The 17,905-nt window shown below is 49.7% G+C and overlaps 1 protein-coding gene across 5 annotated transcripts in view; it reads left to right on the forward strand.

Moving 5' to 3' along the window:
• Window positions 1-17,905, forward strand: part of alcama (activated leukocyte cell adhesion molecule a) — a 41,933-nt gene that overhangs the window by 20,749 nt on the left and 3,279 nt on the right. For all 5 annotated transcript variants that reach the window (XM_072713708.1, XM_072713709.1, XM_072713705.1 and 2 more), the window contains exons 2-12: window positions 9,549-9,658; window positions 9,854-10,073; window positions 10,577-10,641; window positions 12,405-12,492; window positions 12,693-12,866; window positions 13,435-13,559; window positions 13,655-13,787; window positions 14,411-14,523; window positions 14,667-14,796; window positions 15,637-15,758; window positions 17,209-17,338. In XM_072713708.1, the coding sequence (XP_072569809.1) occupies window positions 9,549-9,658; window positions 9,854-10,073; window positions 10,577-10,641; window positions 12,405-12,492; window positions 12,693-12,866; window positions 13,435-13,559; window positions 13,655-13,787; window positions 14,411-14,523; window positions 14,667-14,796; window positions 15,637-15,758; window positions 17,209-17,338 (1,410 nt within the window). The remainder of the gene's footprint in view (window positions 1-9,548; window positions 9,659-9,853; window positions 10,074-10,576; window positions 10,642-12,404; window positions 12,493-12,692; window positions 12,867-13,434; window positions 13,560-13,654; window positions 13,788-14,410; window positions 14,524-14,666; window positions 14,797-15,636; window positions 15,759-17,208; window positions 17,339-17,905) is intronic.

Below are 17,905 nucleotides of genomic sequence, written 5' to 3' on the forward strand. Positions count from 1 at the left end.
GACTTTGCCTAACAAACATTTTGATGAATGGTCCCCTTGAGGATTTCTTGGCACGCTCTGAGGTCACATCGTGTACCCCACCCGCCCCTGCCTGTCATTGCAAAACCAGGCATACAACTCATTTGAGGGGGGGGGGGGTGTCAAAGTTCTGCCATCAATAGAAATGAAATTTTCAAAGCAGCGAGCGTTGTTTTTTTTTTCCTGTGCGAGCTGTGGTCTCCGACAATGACCCTGCGTCCCGTCACGCTGAAACCTGAGAAACTGACTGAGCAGGAGTGGACCGGTTTTTATTTGGTGGGCCGCTTCACTGCTCCCATTGTCCTTCATCACTGTGGCGGGTTCCACCCTCCACGTAGGGGGCGCTCTTCGTTTGTGATACCGGGGGTGTTGGCAACCTGTCAAGGTCCCACTGAAGGGCCTTTATGTGAACTTGTGGTAACTTCCTTTCTGTGAAACAATGCTGCGTCATCTTGATCACCCCCCCCCCCCCCCCCCCCATCACCACCCTAAGGGACCAGCGGCCTAATGTCTTGCAAAGCGTGTAGTGTTTAGGGGCCCATAATTGAGTGTCACCCACCGAATGGAAGTTGCTTATTTGAAAAATTGCCTGGAAGGTGATTGTTTTGAGCTGAGAAGCATTAATTGAAAGGAGATTAATTGAGTCCGTACATATACACGCAGGAAACGCAATTTTACTGCAACTTCTGCATGACCGGGAAGGGCAGCCGCTTCCAAGCGTGCTCATTACGTCTGCCGGTTTAGGCCGGCTTTATTAATTCCGGAGAAGCTGGCACGGGGGGTTTGTGTGGAATTTCTCTCCGCGTTTCAGAAAAGGTGGACGTTCCTGCGAGAGTGTCCGCCCCCCCATCTGTCATGGCAACGTGATTGAGATGGAAGCCTGCACACGGCCAGGGCAATTATCCTGCATTATGATGTCCCTGTTTCCTCCGCTTCCAGGATGTTCTGAGGCAGATTTATGATGCGGGTGCAGTCTCTCTCTTTTTTTTTCCCCTCTTTTTTTCTCATTCCCAGTGTGGCTTGGCTTTGTAATCTGCCCTTTGCTGCCTCACAGAAAAGATAGAAACTGGTATGGCTGCTCGCCATGCCGGCTGATACGGGGGTGGGGGGGGATGGTCGAGAACGCTGCGTTCGGGAATGCACGGGCTCCAGTTTCTGTCTTCGGTCCAGGCGCCTTGCGTGTCATCCGTCTGGGAACAGAGCAAAGATGGTGGGGGCTCCCCGCTCTCCAGGCAGGCTCCTCCACAGACCGCAGGTAGGGGGGGGAGGTGTCACGTAGAGTGTCTCTGCTGTTTTCCGCATAAAATTATCATTTTAAGATTATTCCCCCCCCCCCCCCGCCGCCACAACTCCACATTCCTGCGGCTGAAATCTCAGTCCCTGAGAAACTTGAATGCTGGCTGCTGCGTCCCACCTGGCAGGTAACTGTGGAAACGCATGATCGTAGCACATCCTGGCTGTTCGGACCCAGCGCTGGCCTCTGTCCCCTGAACCGTGAGGCGTCTGTCGGGACACGCAGGCCTCACACCTGGCGCGTCTCCTTCGCTGGCGCTCTTGGCCAATCGGGACGCACCCCCCTCCAGTTGCAGAAGGACACCCTTGTCTTCCTGCCTCGCTGGCCATATGTTGGGCCCTGAAAAAGGTTGATCCTTTGCCCCCCACCTCGAACTCCGACCTGCGTCCTGTTAGCCGACTAATTGGTCGCAGTCACTGTAAGCAGAGAGGCCACTGGGGATCTTGGTGACACTGTTAATGCTCCAGCCCCCCCCCCCTGTCAATTATCTCCGCACTTGATGCCCGTCCTTGAGCTGAATAGCCTATACACCGCAGAATGGGCCAATTAGCCCCCACGCTTCATGAGTCGTGCGCGAGGGCGGTAACCCGCCGGGATATCCGGAAGTTTCCTCTTTGTGCGGCTTTAATGAACCCACCGTTCCCCCCCAGTCTATATCAGCGACCCCTGCTTGTTTGTGTAGCCCCCCCTGTGTTCCTGTGCGCGAGGCAGACCTTGGTGGGGGGGGGGGCAGGGGCAGCGCGAGCCCATCCCATCCCATCCATCATTCCTCAAGGGCCCTGCAACAGCTAACGGCACAGAGGCGGCGGGGTTGGGCGGGCCCGCCAGCGAGTTTCGGAACGGTGGACGACCTGCAGCAGTTACTCGCACGTTGATATTCCCCTCAGGGGAAGGGGGGTTTCATGCCAGAGGCACTTCTGTACTTCGTGCCTTCGCATACCGAACAAATGTTTTTGATGACGTCTTTTTTGCGATCTCGCATGGGTAGCTGTAGCTATCTGACCTTGCGCTCTCTGTTTTCGAATTTTAATTAAACCTCCTCGTGCCTTCTGCCTGTACGATGCCAACCAGGGCCTCTCTAATCCAAATTTTTTCATGCAGGGGGAATTTGAATAGTTTACGCTGGGCTCCCAGACTGGTGGAGCCTTGCAAATCCACACTGCATGTTGCTTGGCTTCCATGCAAAGCACGGGATCGGGTCGCAATCGGAATGGACCCACGCACTAGCTGAAGCTCCGCACCCTGCCTCTTCTGCGATGTTTCCCTGGTTCAGCTCCCTTCTGTCGTGAGTTCAGCATGATTCCTGGGTCCTACCCTTCCTCTGTCCCTCTAAGAGCGACAGATTTGAGGATTATCATGGAGTAGAACTCATTTTCGCTTGATTCTCCTCCAAGAGTTGCAATGTGGGCATTGTGGACGCATGTAACCCCTCCCCTGTTTTTTGTTCCCTTTCTCCTGATGCGATGATAAACGGCCTACGAGTTAAGCGTCCCCCCCCCCCGGTATGTCCTGCAGGCTTCAGGAACCCCTGATTACTGAGGCACTGAGACTGGAAAGGAATTTTGTGAGTGGTGCGAAATTGTGAAATAGCTGGTGGGGGACAATGAGGAGGGGGCGAGAGGTGAGACCGCGGACGTGAGGAGAGATTAGCATTATGGTGATGTGCTCCGAGGGTCACGTCCGCCCCCAAGTCTACGTGGCCCCTAATTACCACCACCAGTCGGCAGAATGATTACGCCCAGGTTTCCGCATGGATTCCGCTCACGAGGTGTATCTGGCTAAACCGGCCACCCTGGCATGCGGCGTCTCCTCCAGGCACAACTGGAGGGGAGGGGGGAGAGGATCTGCCAGGCCGCATTTTCCCGACCATGTGACCGATTAGACGCCGGCTCGTGTGAGCAGAACAAACTGCATTTATATTTAAAAAATAGACAAGGAACAGGGTTAAAAATTACATTGCGGGATTTTATTAGTGTCTTTCAGATTCTCAGGGATTGGTTCCCCTGGTCACAGTCGACCGTGTAGTGAAATAGAGCTTATGTTTAAAAAACACTTTTATTTAACTGTGCTGTCTGGGGGGGGGCTGCCAGCTGCAGCTTATCGAGAGAGGCCAGGTGCTCTGCAGGTGTATGAATCTCCTTTCTGATCCCCGGGCGGGTCGATACAGATGCCCCTGTGGGCCCCTGTGGGCGGCCCCGTATCGACGCGCATGTGGTCGGCTGATTGGCGCTTTTAGTGAAGCCCAGCCAGCAGTGAAGTGCCAGGAACTCGATCCTGGGGTGAGGTCTGACCCCCGGCACCTTCCATGGCACGCGATACACCCACCCCTTGCCAGTGCTAGTAGTCCCTTTGTTCAGGCTAGGGTGCTTATTTTTTTGTCTTTAACTCCCCCAAGTTCCAAAGGGGGAGATAAAATGAGCTCTGCTTGTTTAAGCATTCAGGCACAAAGGATGGGATTAAGAGGTGCTGAAGGGATCAGGTGTGCAGCTTTGTCCTTAAAGTGATGCGCCCAAACATTGCTCCTGCTCTTTTGTTTAGTTTTGTAGTCTAACGGGGGGGGGGGGGGGGACATTGGCCACATGCAAGGCATCACTGTTTTAATTCCCCCGGAACTGGAACGAATCCCTGGCAGAAATGTGTAGGCCACAAAGAAAAGGGGAGGGAGGGGGGTGTATTTTCAGATGAGGTGGCGGGGGGGTCTATTTCTAGGCGAGGTGTAAATTGGAAGTTGGACATTTGTCCGTCAGGTTACAGTGGCCTTTATCGTGTCCCGTGTGGAGTTTCTGTTCAGGCTCTGCTGTACCTCTGAAGGTCATTTTCAGGTCTTCCTGCCCCACAATAACAATTATATTTGCAGCGACGGTTCCAAATCCCCCAGATTTCTGCTGGATTTACAGCTTTATCCGTCTGAACTTCCCGGCAGCCCCCTGTTTTAGATTAGAGAAGTTAAAGTAGTTTTGTATCCGTTTACCTGCTGAGGGCTGTCATGCAAATGTGCCCGTGCCCGTCCCCCCCCCCCCCAATGCAAATGCAGCCCCTGCGTGAAACCGACACAATCACGCAGGTGTTGGAAATGGGGCTGTGCCGCATTTTCTGTCTATCAGTGAAAATTGATCATTCTCATTAAAAAAAAAAGTAACACGTTTTCGATCGCACTCCGACTTAATTTTTTTTTGAGCTGACTGCGCATCTGAAGGGGAAATTGCTGCAACAGATGCTCCATCTTGTAATGCGGCCGCAATATGTCCTAATGCAGTTTCATTGAGTATTGTGTTATGAGAAAATGTGCTTTTAATGTCATTCCGGGCCATTACTGGATTTATGGGCCAGTGTGATTAGTCGCATTGAAATCTCTGTCAGGGAGATGCCTTATTCTGCCTAATACGTTATCTTATCGGCATTAAGCCCGCATCAGAGATTTCTTAGGCGTTAGTGACAATTCTTTCATTCGAAAATATTTCATTAAATTCAGTTTAAAGACAATAGTGTTGACTCAGTTTGTCATTTTATGCATTCTTTTTTCTTTTCCCCCCTCTCTGGGGGCACCAAAAATGTAGCAGGTTGGGGCAGTGTAGAACAAATTCTCATCCAGACATGAGCTATTTAAATATCCACAAGAGGTGCAGTTTAAGAAGATCACATTTACGGGTTCGGCCTCTGAACCTGTGATGGGAAGGTCCCCGGTTCGAATCCCCTGTCTGGCAGAGTAGCCGCATCTCTGCTGAGCACTTGAGCAAGGCACTTAACCGCTCAAAAATTCTCTGGGGGCGCGGAAGGACAGCTGACCCTGTGCCCTGACCCCAGGCTTCGCTGTCACCTCTGTAAGTGTGCCTGTCTTAGAAAAAATAAACAAGAAAGCAAGATGGGGGGGGGGGGGACATTCTAGTATACCTGTCCATGTACTTATGCAAATAGCATACCAGGCTTTATTTGACGTGTTGTTTTGCTCCTTTCCTAAACCTCGAAGAGCCTTTAGAAGTTGCCCAGGACTCTCTTGGGTTGGGTAAAGCAGCCCCGTTAGCAGCAGATCCATTCCTCCCAGGTGGGCCCCTCCTGCAGGTTGACGGCGTAGCAGGGAATCCCACAGGAAGGCACCCTGTTGGCTGCTGATGTTGTTTCCCAGCATTCCCCTCAGCTCCAAGAGCACCATCGCACATCCTCACGGGTGGCAGCCATTTTTTTTTATTACTATTTAAGTGCTATGGGGTGGCGTGGGGTGGGGGGGTGGTGCCAGTTTAAAGAATGTGTTGCTATGCTGGTAACGTGTCTTGGGACAGGGCCTTCTGCTTGGTTTACTAATTCCTGCTTGTGCCTATCTGCTCTGTGATGGACTGGCATGCCGTCCAGCCTCTTCCCTGCCCCGTGCCCCCAGCCTCTTCCCCTGCCCCGTGCCCTCAGCCTCTTCCCTGCCCCGTGCCCTCAGCCTCTCCCCTGCCCCGTGCCCTCTGGGGTAGCATAGAGGCCTCAACCCTGGTCAGCAGCGGTCAGAAGATGGATGGTTTTCTGGCACCGTGACCACGAGCAACACTCGATAAAAATTGACGAATCGACCAGCTGACTCCGGCTCTGACAGGAGTCCTGTCTGGCACGTCGTCTCCTCTCAACGGAGGCCGTCTCAGCGACGTGGCGCCGGAAGGGACAGGGGGTCCTTCGTTTGTCATGGGCAATTCCTGTGAAAGGCATCTGTCTTTTTAAAGGGTCTGAACCCAAGGTCACAATAAAGCCTGAGAGTATTTTAACGGTATTAAAAGGGGAGATGGACGAAAATGGCATCCAGTTGACAACTTGCCCCCCCCTTCCCTATCCCTGTCCCCCCCCTTCCCTATCCCTGTCCCCCCCCCTTCGAAGTGTAACAGCGTAAATCGCTTTGTGTCAGCGACTTGCCTGGTGTTACCAGCATCCTTCTAAAAATGAATCTGGTGACATGATTCCGAGGGGAAAAAGCTGCTTTAGACTCGTGCTAAAACCGTGAATTTTACTGCCATGTTCGGTTTATTTATTGTCCAAGTCAATGATCAATAAAAAAAACACGTTTGGGCCGCAGTGCTAATTACCACATTCGGTTGTAATGGTTTTAAATAGATGTCCCGTTACTTTACTTGATGTTGGGTTTAGGATTTAGTGCCGCATTTCATTCCTCTTTAATGCTGCCCAGTACGCTGATAAATCATTACATTTATGGCCACAGACAAAGTGTGTTATCTCCCCAGGGAGGTTTTAAAGGAAGTTAATCAGTAGGTGAAGCATTCAGTGTGGGAACAATGGGGAAACCTGAAACCGTGCACGGGATCGCGGCCCTGATGACCGGCGTGATCCCAAGCGTCACACCCCAGAGCTGCATGGGGCTCGCCTAACATCACACACCATTGTTCCCTTTGGGCAAATACAGTCTGGCCAGCTAACCCATCTTTTACCTCCTATACAGGATGCTTAGGAAGGCATAGATGCAGTCTGCAACTTTGCAGCATTTTCCGCATATTTACCGTTCATTCCCGTAGCAACCTTCCGCTATTTTCGCTCCCCTCGTCAGACACGCCTTCACTAATCCATCTTGAGCGTTTTAAATAGCAGGATAAACAGGCCCTGGCATTTACACTCAGCTCTGTCCCCGTCACACCTGGGCGTCACACCTGGCCGTCACACCTGGCCGTCACACCTGGGCGTCACACCTGGGCGTCACACCTGGCCGTTACACATTACCGTTGCGCTTGTATCTGCTGATGGGTCATTTGGTGCAAAGATCTAATACCAGAGCCGCAGATCTCAGAGGAGACGGACTGACAGTGTGTGTGTGTGTTTGCGTGTTGTCTGGGGGGGGGGGGTGTTAAAGTTTCTATACATACTTCTTGTATGTCTGAAAATGATTAGCATGAGCCGTGGCTGCTGACAGCGAGGGATGCTGGGAAAGTAACGCGCTCACCTTCCCCTGGCTTGGCGTTGAAAGACCTGGGGGGTGGTATTAGGTTCGTGCTTTCGCGCTGGAATATAAGGTGCAGTGTTTTGACAGTATTTCCGTGGACATTAATGCACAGCACAGGCTCCCGGATGGATATTTCTGGATAGGGCTTGTTAAGACCCATGACACCTTCTGCCTTACTGCCCTCCGCCCCCCACCCTTAGCGGATACTGCAGGGCTGCCTCGTGGCTGATTACCTGTTGTCTTCCTGCCCACCCAGGTGGCAGGTAGCAGGCAGCTAGCAGCGAGATGCCTTTGTTTACCCCGCCTCGTGTCCCCAGCTTTCTCCCTGTCTGTTCGTCGCCCCCATCAGGAGGGGCTTATATGTGGGCGCGGGCTGAAGGCCCATCTCGCCTACGTGCCCCAGGTCCACTGTTTTATGTTTATGACTCCACTGGTGATTTATTTCTTTATTTGATGGTGTGATTTAGCTCACGCACGGCCATTAGCCAGCAGAACATTCCGGAATGACTGGAGAACATTTTAATGTTACCCATAGGGCACCTGATGCCCCTCCCCGTGCCTGGGTGCCACAGCGATTTTTATGGTTCCAAGGCAGCAAATTGCGCAGGGGGACTTTTGGAATCACTTCACGGTCCTGCTTCGCTTTTGAATGCGTAGATAAGTCAGCGGGGACTCGACGGAGCAGATGTACCAGCCCTGCACTTTAATGGTCCCGTTATCCAGTAATACCAGTTCAGTTTCCCCACGGCCTTATTCTGACATCCACCAAAATCTCTGGCCAGTATTTGAGGTGGTAATAGTCCTTTTTTAAGTCTGCATGTTAATGCTTCTGTTTTTTGGGGTAGTTTTAATGTCTTTAGATTAATATTCATAGGTTTAATTTAAATAAATTAATATTCAAGGAACATTTGGACTTCTCGTTTTGTTGGGCAAGAGTTTTTTTTCCCATTTATATTTAGCTAGATGTATTTTATTTGTACGTCCAGGTGAAGCAGTAGCTAACTGGGAATATTTATCAAAGGGCTGACAAGCATGTTACAGCCTTCGATCTGCGGGGGGCGCCAATCTGTCCCTCACCACTTGGTGGCCTCTTTAATGGGCCTGATGTGGTGCTGAGACAGTCCCAGGAGCTGCAAGCTGGACCACGGGGAGCCTTCGGAGTCTGTGTGCGAGTGCACGTCTGTTCCCTGTCGCCGTTTCACAAACCGAGGAGGAAAACGTAAGCGTGTCAGAAGAGTCGGGCTGAACGGCGCCTGTTTCTGTATCCCCATTATTACTTGTCTGTAGCGTCAATGCACACTGAGCGCGCTCAATCCCCACTCGCCACGCCGAGCTCCTCATTCTCGTACCGGAGCGGCTAATGGAAACGGGCGCACCGTGGAGGAAGCCTTTGACCTCGCTCCACCGACCCGTCATATTCACGGCTAGATCCCTGACGCCCCGGCTCGCACGGCTCTGTCTCCATGGCAACCACTCTGGAGGGCTCCGGCCATTGCCCAGGGAAATATATTTATTCAGGTGGATTGGGGGGGGATAGCCGCCGTCACCGAGACTCTGTCCCAGCCAAACATGGATCTCTTCTATAAAAAATGGCATTTACGGCTGTTTCTCCAGACTGATGAAAAGCTTCCCTGTGATTTCTGACTGAGAGCTGTGATGCCGGAGCGTCAGTTACCGTCCTCTGATCAGCTTGGCGGTCGGACCCCCGACTGACCTCCCCCCGCCTGTTTTAGATGGCAAGACTTATGGGACGGTTGAATCCAGGGCTAGGGGGAAGCACAGAAATAACATCCCATAAATACGATTTTCCACAGGGGAAGCGGCGATTCCTCACGGCGAGTGGCTCGCCGCCGAAGTCCGCAAACGTTACCTTTCCATCATCATCATGCCGCAGTGGAAGCCGGCAGCACATTTAGAGCAACATTCATATTAAAAAACATCTATCATTTCGAAGGGGATAGGAAGTCTGTTTGTCACATAGCTGCAGTTTGATCAGAGAGAGGGAAAGTGTTTGGCCCCCAATATCCGGCAGTCTTCTCTGAATGGACGTGGTGGCCTTTGTGCTGTCTGTGTGTTTGTGTGTGTATGAGAGAGAGAGTGAGAGAGACTTTGAAGACCACCCGAGTTGAGGTGCAGAGCAGACCATTCAGAATTTAGTCCGCACCAGCCGTGTGCTATGCAAATATAACTATTTAATGTGTAAAAAGTGTTTTACCATAGCTGGTAAAATTCAGAGTAAGTGAGAATGTCTTTGAACTCCATTTTGTGTGCCCCGGCTGTTATTGAAATGCTTCTTTTGTCTGTTTTGTTCTTTAGTCAGTAGTTTACAGACCATCACAGCCCTGTATGGTGAGACGATCGTCGTGCCATGCAACCCTACGAGAGGCACCAAGTCAGCCAACCTCATGTTCACTAAATGGACATATGTAAGTTAGTTCTCTTAATTCTCTCGATATGTTACTAAAATCATTTTCAACTACCTTTTCATTGCAAAAAAAACTCATCAAAGCAAGAAACATCATAAAATTCACTACAGGGTAAAATCAGATGGTCAGTTCAAACATTGACATGATCAAATGTGACTGATGGACGTCTAATCTTTTCCTCTCATGGTGTTGCAGGAAAAGGATGATGGCAGTAATGGGGACCTCCTGGTGAAGCAGTCGCAGAAAGACGAGGTGACCATCCAGGCCACAGGCATCTACAAGGACAGGGTGAACATGGCCAGTAATTTCAGCCTCCTCATCAGTCGAGCGACACTCGCTGACCAGAAGACCTTCACCTGCATCAATGTCGGCGAGACGGACATAGAGATGTTCAGCACCCAAGTGCAGGTCTACAGTAAGTATAGTACTGCTCACCTTGTGGAATTAAAATCGCACAAGTTGCCTCCAGAGTCCATCCCTGGAAGGCGTTGATCACCGGGCCAGATTTGTTGTTTCTAGGACTCAAAAAGTCACTTTGAGGCCCCCTAGTGTAGCGACTGTTTGTGGCCAACAGGGGGCCCCCAGACCTCAGGCAGTGATCAGGTAAACACAGCCGCTGGGGGGTCTGTAGCCACCTGGCCGGCAAGCCTCAAGGGCACAAGAGAGAGCTTTGAATTAAAGATGAAAGGGCCTAGTGGGCGGATTAAAGCCAGAATGGTAGATATGCTGGTGCTCGGTGTGTAAACATCAGCCGGCGACGTGGTGAAAGGGATCTGAGGGGGCTCGCAGGAAGCCGTTCACCATGATCTTTGGCACAAGCGTTTATTGTGGTTGTTCGTCAATACATGAGTATGCCGCGGTTACATGTGCGACAAGCCGTCATTTAAGGAATCCTCACGTGATTGTGTGTTTCTGCAGAGACACCCTCACCACCACAAATCAAAGACAAAGTCAAAGTGCTAGAAAAGAGTAAACTGATCAAGGTAAGTTCTCTGTGCTTTTTATACATCGTTTATATGAAATTTCCTGGTTATTGCACTGATGTTTTTATTTTTTTATTTTTTCCTTTTGTTCATGTTGTTGAATTTTTTGGATTTTTTATTTTATTACCTCCTTTATGTGAGTTCATGCATTATTGAACACCTGGAGACACTTTTATGTGGGCTGGAGAGATGCACGACAGCAGACCGTCTGTAAGACGCGGTCGGAACAATGCCGGATGCACTTCGGCTTAAAAGAAGATGCCGGAATGCCTTGCGCCGTTGTGTAAACCCTATCAGAATGCGGGGGTTTGAGTCGCGCCAGGGGTGCCGGACTGGATGGTGATTTAATGAAAGGAAAAAGATCAGAGGGGTGACATTTCAATGGGGGGGGGGGAATGTTAAGTGTGTGAGAGATGTAGCTACAAGCCTTTCATATGGTATGGGGGGGGGGGGGGTGTTACATTGGCAGGTTGACGCATTTTATATTACATTTACATTTAATTTTTTTAGAATCTGCTTTTACCCAAAGTGACATATATTTTTTGAGAAAGCATGGCCAGCCAGTCCTTGAGGCAATCGGGTGAAATCACTCTGCCAACCCTGGGATTTGAACTAGCGACCTTCCGATCACAGGCACCGCACCCCAGGGGAGTTACTAACATGAAGGTTTTGAGAAACAGAAACCTGGACTCGGACTGTCATGATGTGTGGAATTCTCAGACCATGGCTGTCAAAACATCTGAGCTAAACAAATTATTCAGAGCGTCACATTCATTCTGAGCTTCAGTCTCGTGATGCGTCTGCATCGCACTGTGCCGTGTATCACCCCCAGAGAACAAACCGCAGAGGATGGCTTTGCTCCATCAAACTCTGGGTTATGGCTTCAGCAGAGCCTCGACCACGTTGGGCACGGTTGCCCAGTGTGAGGTTGCCTTTAATTTAATGCAGAATAGATGAGATGAAAGAGGAGGAAGGTGATCATAGGGCAGAAGTTTGGGAATGTGGCACTGAGTTGGGGGGGGGGGGGGGTTGCAGGATCTGGTGCTGGCATTACCAACGGGGGGTGAGGGAGGTCAGGGCTCATTACCTGAGGCAGTCAGGGCTGCAGGTTTGCAGCTTGGCCTCATGTTTTTACAAATTGGCTCAGTGGTCTAACTGCCTGCTCCCAAATCAGCACACCACCCCCCCACCTTCTCAGCCACTCCTCCCCCCTCTTGACGCTTCAAACACGCGATCTCATGCAGCATTACTCTCCCATGACAAAGCCGATTGCAGACTCGTTCTCACGGTGTAGCTAATCTAGTCACGTTTTCGCTAATGCCTGTCTGACTTGTCCTGTAATATATTTTTCAAGCTGACGACACCGTGTATGCTTGATGTGTGTCTGTTTTTTGTTTTTTGTTTTTTAAAAAAAAGTTCCCTCTTTGTCACACATGCCAGGGAAAATGTAACCTGTGCGAGAGTATACAGCTCTTACAAATCTATAGGGTTAGCATGGGTGAGGGTTTTGTGCTCATATCCAGAGTGTTGTGGGTTCAAATCCCGTGACTGGCAGAGTAATTATATCACTTTTGATTCCTTGGGTGAGGACCTTATCCTCATCTGACCTGTCCCTGCCCCCTAACCTAAAGCGTTCCTCACCTGTATGTTGCTTTGGACAGAAGCATCTGCTATCTAAATACATGTAAATGTGATGCAAACATAGTCACATGGTGTCGCTGATGCTGAGCCCCCGACCAATAACACATTTCCTTCCCATTCAGCTTGGGGAGTGTCTCACCCAGGATGCCAACCCCGCGGCCAATGTCACATGGCTGAAGAACGGCCAGCCTCTGACTGCTGATGGGAAATGTAAGTATCGGGGCTGCCCGCTTCTTTGCAGTGATCAAAGTAGTAGGTTTGCATTATTGTATATTTGATGATGCACACCAGCCGTTAAATATCGGGTTACTGCAGTTTTACAATTGGCCTCCGTACTTGATATTGATTACTTCTGGATCCTCTTGACCCTGAAACGTCACCTGTGACCCGTAACCCCCGTTCACTTCCAGCGACCGTCATCACGACGAAAAAGACTGCGGATCCAACCACCGGACTCTCCACCACCAGCTCCACACTGGAGTACATGGCCGTGAAGGAGGATGCAAGCTCCCAGTTCAGCTGCAGCGTCCAGCACATCCTGGGGCCCAACCAAGTCACTGCACCAGAGAATTTCACCATCAACTGTGAGTGGACAACAGCACCCCCTTTGGGCTAGATACCAGAAAACAGGCAGACTGATATGTGCTATGGACCTCTTGATTTGTTGGTTCTGAAATCGGTACTTCGATTCCAAGCAATAAGGGGTATACTGGTACGCATGAGTCTACACGCTTTACACAAGAGAGGGTTTGTATTTCTCTGTTGGCTTGGATTTGGGTAGTGCTTCTTGACATTGGCCTTAGAAAGCGGGAGATGGTGATGATTTTCTCATGTAGATCCTTCAGCAGCAGCCCAGCATCACCGTACCACTCAAGGTGGTCCTTGAAGTGGGTTTTATCCAGAAAGTCGGACATAGCCTGTCTGCAGCAGCACTTATTGAGAGCTGAAAGGAGATTTTGTATTGCTCCTCAGGGCACAGAAGTAATATGACTCACTTCACTGCCGCCTGCAACGGAGGCTCTCTCGCCATGGCAAATGGCTTTGGAATTGAGGGCGGGGGGGCCCTAGGTGGTCTCCCGGAGCAGGGCGGAAATATCTGTAGAAGCTCAGGCATCTGTAGGTGTTCAAGCTGACCTCACACTCTTCCCATAGACCCCACGGAGAAGGTAGAGCTGCAGGTGGTTAGCAAAGGGCCCTTCAAGGAGGGAGACAACATCACCTTGAAGTGTAATGCTGATGGGAATCCTCCGCCGACCAGTTTCAGCTTCTATCTCAAGGCAAGCTCTGCGGACAACATGCGGACAGCTGGGCTACATTTGTTGGATGTTCTCTTCCTGACCTCCATGAGTTTTTCCTCTCATCCCCACCAAAGGAGAAGAAGGTGACGGTGGAGAACGCCAACATGTACACCCTAACCGGCGTGACGCGAGGCAGCACCGGGGAATACAAGTGTTCCTTGGTCAACGATGACAAAATGGCGGACACTAAGAACATCCTGGTGAACTGTGAGTATCCATCTCCGATCGCATGCCACCGGAGAATTCCCTGCGGTAATACCGCGCAACTACTTACATTAATCGAAGGAGTAATTTGACTGTAATTTATTAACAAACAATTTCTTTTGTAATTTAAATGAAGTCACCAGGGTAATTAACGGTAATAAAATACATCTTCAAGGAGAATGGAGACAAGTTTATTATTATTCTGGGCAGTGAATGAAGTAATTATAATTGTGAACCATTTTGTTGGAGCAGTCTATGAAAATGCAGATAAGCAGAATTTTTGTTCGCATTCGGTTACTGTCTGTGGAGATTGTGGGTATTGTTCTTTGAGGAGGGTTCAACAGCCTTGACAAAAACACATTCTTGCCATTTTATTGCGTTCCACTTGGAGATTAATAAGTATTTTGTCACTGTCGTCCAAGATATTTTGGGAAAAACACATAGTATGTAAACCAAGACTTTATCTTGAGAGTCGTTCAGCACCCTAACTGTGTGGGCAACTGCTCTTCTCAGAAAGAGGATTTAATGAATTCGATAAACTCAATAAATGAGTGTGTGCTTGTGGCCTGCGGTAAGCTGATAGAACATTTTCAAGACGTCTAAGAGATTGTTTCCTTCCTCCCAAGACCTGGATGTCAGTTTGAGCCCCTCTGGGACAATAATTAAGAATATCGGCGAATCTCTGGAAGTGGTGATACAGAAGAATGCATCTGATGAAATAAAGGTGTCGTGGACCAAGGTAGGTATTGCCGTGAGCTTGGGAGGATCCAACTGAAAGAAAATTATCTCTGAAGATCTCCACCAGTCTCAACATCTTCGAGACGGAGGAGTGTTGCCGATGCGGTGCCTTGCGTTCCTTAACAAGCCGCCGTGTTCTTTCAGGACAATGGCAAACTGGACAAGAAGCCTGTGTTTCTCCACCTGAAGTATAGTGACTCTGGCTTCTATGTGTGTGAGGTCTCGACGGGAATGGGAATAAAGCAGAGCAGGTCTTTCCAACTCGTGGTAGAAGGTATGTCGCCATGTTTTTAGGTTGTGTGTGTGTGTGTGTGTGTGTGTGTGTGTGTGTGTGTGTGTGTATATATATATATATATATATATATATATATGTGTGTACATATATATATATATATATATGTACATATATATATATGTAATAGCAAACAAAATTCAATTAAAACCTCAGTTTTAGGTTCATGGTTCGCTGCAATTTCAGTACAGCAGGGGAAACAGAATTTGTTTTGAAATGATTATAAAAACTACATACAGAAGCATAATTAGGGAAAGCTGTAAACCAAAGCCAGTGTGTCTGTCCACATGTCTGGATAACAAAATCTAGGGGATACTCATTTGCACTTGGTAAATATAAATATATAAAATAGATGAAAATTACGAAAAACAACTGCATCATAACAATCTAATACTGAGCATAGTCGCATATCTATAGTGATAAACATCCCTATAGCCGGAGGCTAGGTATTTTTTTAGCTCGGTGTGAATTTCACGCTCGGATGATGTCGCCTGAAATGAGTTAGCATGTTGGATATGGATCCAGCAACGTATCCGAGTTCAGCATAAGAGCAGTGTTGAGTACTTCATCTCCAGTGTTGGCGTAATTTATCAGGAAGCCAAAATTTTCCCAAACTGCCAATTGTGATTGATCGTAACCAGCCTTCGCCATGACCAACTCACAGTCCCTACTAGCATCTTCTTGTGAAAAGTTTCACCGGCGTCAAGGAATGTATTCCATTGTTTGTGCTGTCGAGCCGAAAATGTCGTGACTGCTACGCATAGATATACACGCAAGCATGTAACCGACACGCGTGGTGCTGACGGGTGTTGGCTCTTCCAGGAAAACCAGTGATTAATCGGCTGCTTAAGATGCGTGGAGGAGATGGCCGGCACAAGGTGCTGATCTGCGAGGCGGAGGGCGCGCCCAGGCCCAGCGTCCATTGGAGCATCAACGGCACCCACGTACGTCCGCCCTGCCGCCCCTGTCCGCCGCCTCACCTCGGCAGCCTTGGCTACCTAATGGCGCCTGTGGATTATTTCCATATATACGATACGGCATTTCAAACGAAAGGAGAAAAAAAAACAAGCGAAGAACTTCAGGCTGTTCACAGGGCCGCTTGATCCAAGGGTTCTGTGCTACTTGTAACACGGATTCAATCTCCTCTGACTGTTTCATCATTATTCGCAGAGATTACTTTTAACACTCAGTCTGAATTACTCTTGGAGGCCCACTAGAGATGTGTTGGTGTGTCTAGACTGGATTATTATGAGAGGAGAGGATCGGTAGACCAGCATTTAAAGCACTCTGCTGTCAACCTGCCTGACTTACAGAAACACACACAAACGCACAGGTTCGACAGCCTCTGAGGCTGCTTGGTGACACTGTGAGCTCGTGCCAGGCCTGGTCCACTTTCACACAGCGCCCCCTGCTGGGCTGGATGTAGGTTTTTTGCGCAATAAGGCAAGATGCCTGTCGTGTCCATGTGGTAAAGACGAGCACATTTGTATTTTCAAGCCAGATACGGGAAAGGGGGTGGTGGGGGGGGGGGGTCAATGCACTGCTCCCCCCCCCAGCTGAAATGGGCCCTGCTGTTGTGAAGCAACCGCCATTAGTCTTCAGGAGACGTAGCGAGCGGCTTCATTGGTTCATCCATCACCCGTCTGTAGGCCGTTTGCTGCTCCTGCTAACAGCACGGGCCTGGTCTCCTGATAAAGTCAGGCACGGAGAGTCGTGTTAATGGACACCCAGCGCATATTTTCTCTCCCGCTCAAGGGGAAAAAAGGCAAAAGCTTCAGCAAGCACCCAAACCCCCCACACCCCTGGAAATAGGGAGAGAGATTGTCACAGGTTACATAAATGTTTTTACTGGATTCATTACCTCCACCCAGTGGCTTCTGAGCCGCAGAGGCTGCAGCTAGTCGGCACCGATTGCTTTCACCACCCTGTTATATCACCTTGTTTGCTACCCAAGCCGGGTGTGGCCCAGCGGATGTCAAGTCCGCCATGTAATGCATTGCAGGCGACCAAAGAGCTACAGCAGCCCCTAGTGGCGGCAAACTGCCAATGCAGGAATTCAAAGTGAAGTTTATTGGAATGCTGAAGAACTATCAGACAGCGATCCATTCTTTATTAACTTGCAATATTGTCAGAGAGCCACAATAGTCAACGGTTTTAAATGATGGCTGAGATATCGTGCTGAACCCCTGCATGTAGTTGCACTATAGAAACGTGACCTATGCTCTTAATATAACAGGTGCCATTATTTTTCATTATTGCGTTTTTAATATCGCTGCCTGACTGTGATCCCGCTTGGCTGATTTTTTTTTCCCTCAAAAAAGGACCTAATGCAAATGCTAGCAGCCGGCATAAGGAGGCCTCTGAAGTGTTTCTGCAATTGTTTCTTCTTTGCAGGAGGAGAGTAGCTACGTCAATGGGAAGCTCATACACAAGCTCACAGTGGTGCCTGCTGAGAACCTCACAGTCACATGCATGGTGTCCAACAAACTCGGAGAGCACATGCAGACCATTAATGTGTCATCCCGTAAGTAGCCTCCCCACCCCGTAGGTCACGCTAAGCTCCACCCTCTCCACCTAACCGCCCACTGGCCTGGATGACAGGCGGGGGTCTTCACTGCGACTCGATCCACTCGAAAGACCAGAAAAGCGACAAGACCTCACAGTAACCCTTCTTTGGTCTCAGCCCTAATTCTTTGAGACTAAACTAGATTAGCAGGGTTTTTCGCTTGTGTTCTGTAGTGCTGTTGGGGGCTGGCCCACTCACTTTATCTGGGAAATTTTCTGTGGGGGGGTGGTTTGCCGTAAATGTGATGTGAAGTAGCCATGAGACTCGGACGGGACTTCCGAGGTGAAGCCGGTAAGGCCTCAGGTCGATGTTCCCACCCACTGTTTGTTGAAACATCTTCCCCATCGACATTTGTCCCTTTTTTGTTTTTGTTTCTTGCTTTGCTGGGCTGCTGGACACCCCCCCCCCCCCCCAAAGCCCAACCTCTTTCCTCAGATTTATCTCCAGAGGTCACATGACTCTGCTATTTTGTGTTTGTGGTAGTGCAGTAGTAGGGGTTTACCTCATGAAAAACCCCATCTCTGA

Source organism: Paramormyrops kingsleyae, chromosome 6 (genome assembly GCF_048594095.1).
Source record: "Paramormyrops kingsleyae isolate MSU_618 chromosome 6, PKINGS_0.4, whole genome shotgun sequence".
Classification (NCBI taxonomy): domain Eukaryota; kingdom Metazoa; phylum Chordata; class Actinopteri; order Osteoglossiformes; family Mormyridae; genus Paramormyrops; species Paramormyrops kingsleyae.